The 2,711-nt window shown below is 62.1% G+C and overlaps 1 protein-coding gene across 1 annotated transcript in view; it reads left to right on the top strand.

Annotated features, from left to right (window-relative positions):
* Crlf2 (cytokine receptor like factor 2) overlaps positions 1-2,688 on the top strand; it is a 7,270-nt gene extending 4,582 nt beyond the window's left edge. The window contains exons 5-8 of the mRNA XM_033760229.1: positions 289-298; positions 462-783; positions 1,546-1,630; positions 1,960-2,688. Of these exons, the coding sequence (XP_033616120.1) occupies positions 289-298; positions 462-783; positions 1,546-1,630; positions 1,960-2,232 (690 nt within the window). The 3' untranslated portion in view covers positions 2,233-2,688. The remainder of the gene's footprint in view (positions 1-288; positions 299-461; positions 784-1,545; positions 1,631-1,959) is intronic.
* Positions 2,689-2,711: the final 23 nt, after the last annotated feature.

The following is a 2,711-nucleotide window of genomic DNA, read 5'->3' as shown; positions in this document are numbered from 1 at the left end:
TGGTTCTGCCACCTGCATTGCAAGTGCAAGGTCCTGAGTTTGATCGCTGGTACCAAAAAAAAAAGCTCAGAATTAGTACTTAGATTCCACTTGCTGTATAATGAAATTGTTAATGTAAATCAATAGTAGCCCAGGGCTTATTCAATCTTAAGGTATTAAAGCACATCAGAATGGAAATGAAGCCAGGTATAACGATACACACCTGTAATCCAGGGGGACAGAGGCGGCACAGCCGGACTTCGGGGAGACGGGACGGACCGGCTGGACAGGTGGACCGCGCCTGCCTAGGGAGACGGACGTAGAGAGGTGGATACAGGGAGCAGGCCGCAGACACACAGACAGACAGACAGACAGACAGACGGGATGGGTGGGTCAGGACAGGACGGGAAGCTGCACAGAGATGCGTGTCAGGATGACAGGAGCACGGTGGGCAGCACGGAGGTGACGGACGGCACACGCAGGCGTGAGAGAGCCACGCGGACGGACGGACGGACGGCGGACAGACAGACGTCAGAGGACAGCCGGTGGGGAGGGTGCGGCTGCTCTTTCCCTCCCTCGCAGGCTCCTGTGGGGCGCCCAGGCCCCCGCATCCGACAGGGAGCCGCCCACCGACCGCTCTCGTCCTCGGCCTCCCCCGGCAGCAACACCGCTCTCTGTCCCAGATTCCTGCCAGCAAACGCCCCGGCCGCCCTGGCCCGAGTGGCCCCGGTTCTCCCTGGTGTGCAGCCTGGTGTTACTCCTGGTCGTGGCCCCGCTGCTCCTGGCGCTGTGGAAGGCACAGAGGTCAGGACCCTGCGGGCGGGTGGCCTTGAAACTCTCATGCACGAAGGCAGGTGGGCGGCCTCGAAACTCTCAGGGGTGGGCCTGGAAGTAGGCTGCGCTTCACGTAACAAAGACTCGGCCGACAACCGTTCCGGACCCGGGTCTGTGGGAAACTCTGTCTGTTTGTCTGGACTGTGCCTCTCCTAATTCCACGAGGCCACATAGCGAGACCCTGTCTTCAGATACAAACCGACAGGGCCGGGATTTAACTCAGGGGCACGGCCGCCTGCCTCACAAGTGCAAGGTCCTGAGTTGGGTCCCTGGTAGCAAAGACAGTAAAGAAAGGAAAGGAAGGAAAACCGTGTAGTTCCGTGCCCTTGGGGGAAGTCAAACAGCAGCACAGGATGCCTCTAAGCAGACGCACTCATGTAGACACCGAGTGTAGGAGAAAACACCCAGGCCGGTGGACGGAGGAGGCAGTGAGTGACACAGGAAAGCGAGTTTTGACCCCAGCGTTAGGTCGGAATCGGTGTCGGAGGGAACCTTCCCGCTCCGCAGAGGTGGAAAATCAACTACGCTCCTCGGCTGGTCTGCTGCAGAAATCATTCTGCGATTGAACCCCGCCCAGCCCTGTTGTGTTTATCGTTTGAGCCGGGGCCCCAGGAGGTTTCCACGTCGCCCAGGCTGGCGTTACACGGAGACTCTCCCGCCTCAGCCTCCCGAGGGCCGGGATGCCGGGTGCGTGCGTCCCCAAAGCCCGGTCCTCCCTTGTGCTCATCGCAGGGTGAAGAAGCTGCTCATGCCCAGCGTGCCGGACCCCAAGGGCTCCTTTCCCGGGCTGTTCGAACACCACCAGGGGGACTTCCAGGTGCGGCCACCCCCGGACCCGGTCCCCTCGCAGGCTGTGGGCTCGGCGGCCGCGCAGAAACAGCACGGCGCGCCAGGGAGTTTAGGTCGGGGGCGCAGCTCCGAGGGCACGGGGCTCAGGGTGCGGTGCACGGTCGGCTGCCCCAGGGGTCTCAGAAGGCTCAGGCCCGGCCTGCCTCCCCAGTCACCCAGGACCCACCCCAGGTGTCTTCTCTGGGGACGATCCCGGGATGTCTACCAGGGCGGTCACCTTGTGGACCTCCTGGAACCCTCTGGGGGCTCCCAGCGGAGCCCGTGTCCCTCGTCCTGACTCAGTTTCCCCTCCTGTAGGAGTGGATCGCCGACACCCAGGACGTGGCCCGGTGGAAGAAGCCACCGAGTGGGGACCAGGACACGGGTTCGGAGCAGACGCTGGAGGTCCAGCTGTCCGGGATGGACACAGTACTGCCCCCGGGGACCGGGCCCCTGTCCCCACACACGAGGGAGCAGGAAGCCCCCCCGGGGTCCCCGCAGCACCCTCCCCAGGACCCCCAGGGCAGTAACGTGATCTCCATCGGGAGCTTCACATTCGTGATGACCGACGGTGCCTACATGAAGCTGTGAACTCGGGATCCTCCTGACTCAGCCTCCTGAGTAGCGGGGATGGCAGGCGCGCACCCCCCCCGTCTCTCTTGTTTAATTGTATTTTGTGGCACTCGGGGTTGATCCCAGGGCCCTTCCCGTGAGGGGGACACTGTTGAGGTACCCCCTGAGCTCTCTGCTTTCATTTTGAGACCGGCTGTGCGTCTGAGTGGATCTGGTTGACCTCCAACTCGAGACCCTCCTGCCTCTGCCTCCCGTGGGGCTGGGTCACACATGGGCACCTCCTCTCTCCTGCCTTTTGTGTTTTTGTGTGCACAGCGGGTTAAGAACTTTTTAACCTGTTGGGTTCGCGAAACAGATTTCTCCACGGACGTGTGAAAGCCCAGAAGCCGCCGTGCTCACGGGGCTGCAGGGAGGGCAGGCACCTGTGTCCCGCACACCGGCTGTGCTGCCGGCTGCCCAGATTTCTAAACAAACCCGCCAACCCCGGTCTAAAACGT

Source organism: Fukomys damarensis, unplaced genomic scaffold (genome assembly GCF_012274545.1).
Source record: "Fukomys damarensis isolate Sample0158 unplaced genomic scaffold, DMR_v1.0_HiC HiC_scaffold_39, whole genome shotgun sequence".
Taxonomy (NCBI): domain Eukaryota; kingdom Metazoa; phylum Chordata; class Mammalia; order Rodentia; family Bathyergidae; genus Fukomys; species Fukomys damarensis.
This window is presented reverse-complemented; position numbering and strand designations above follow the sequence as displayed.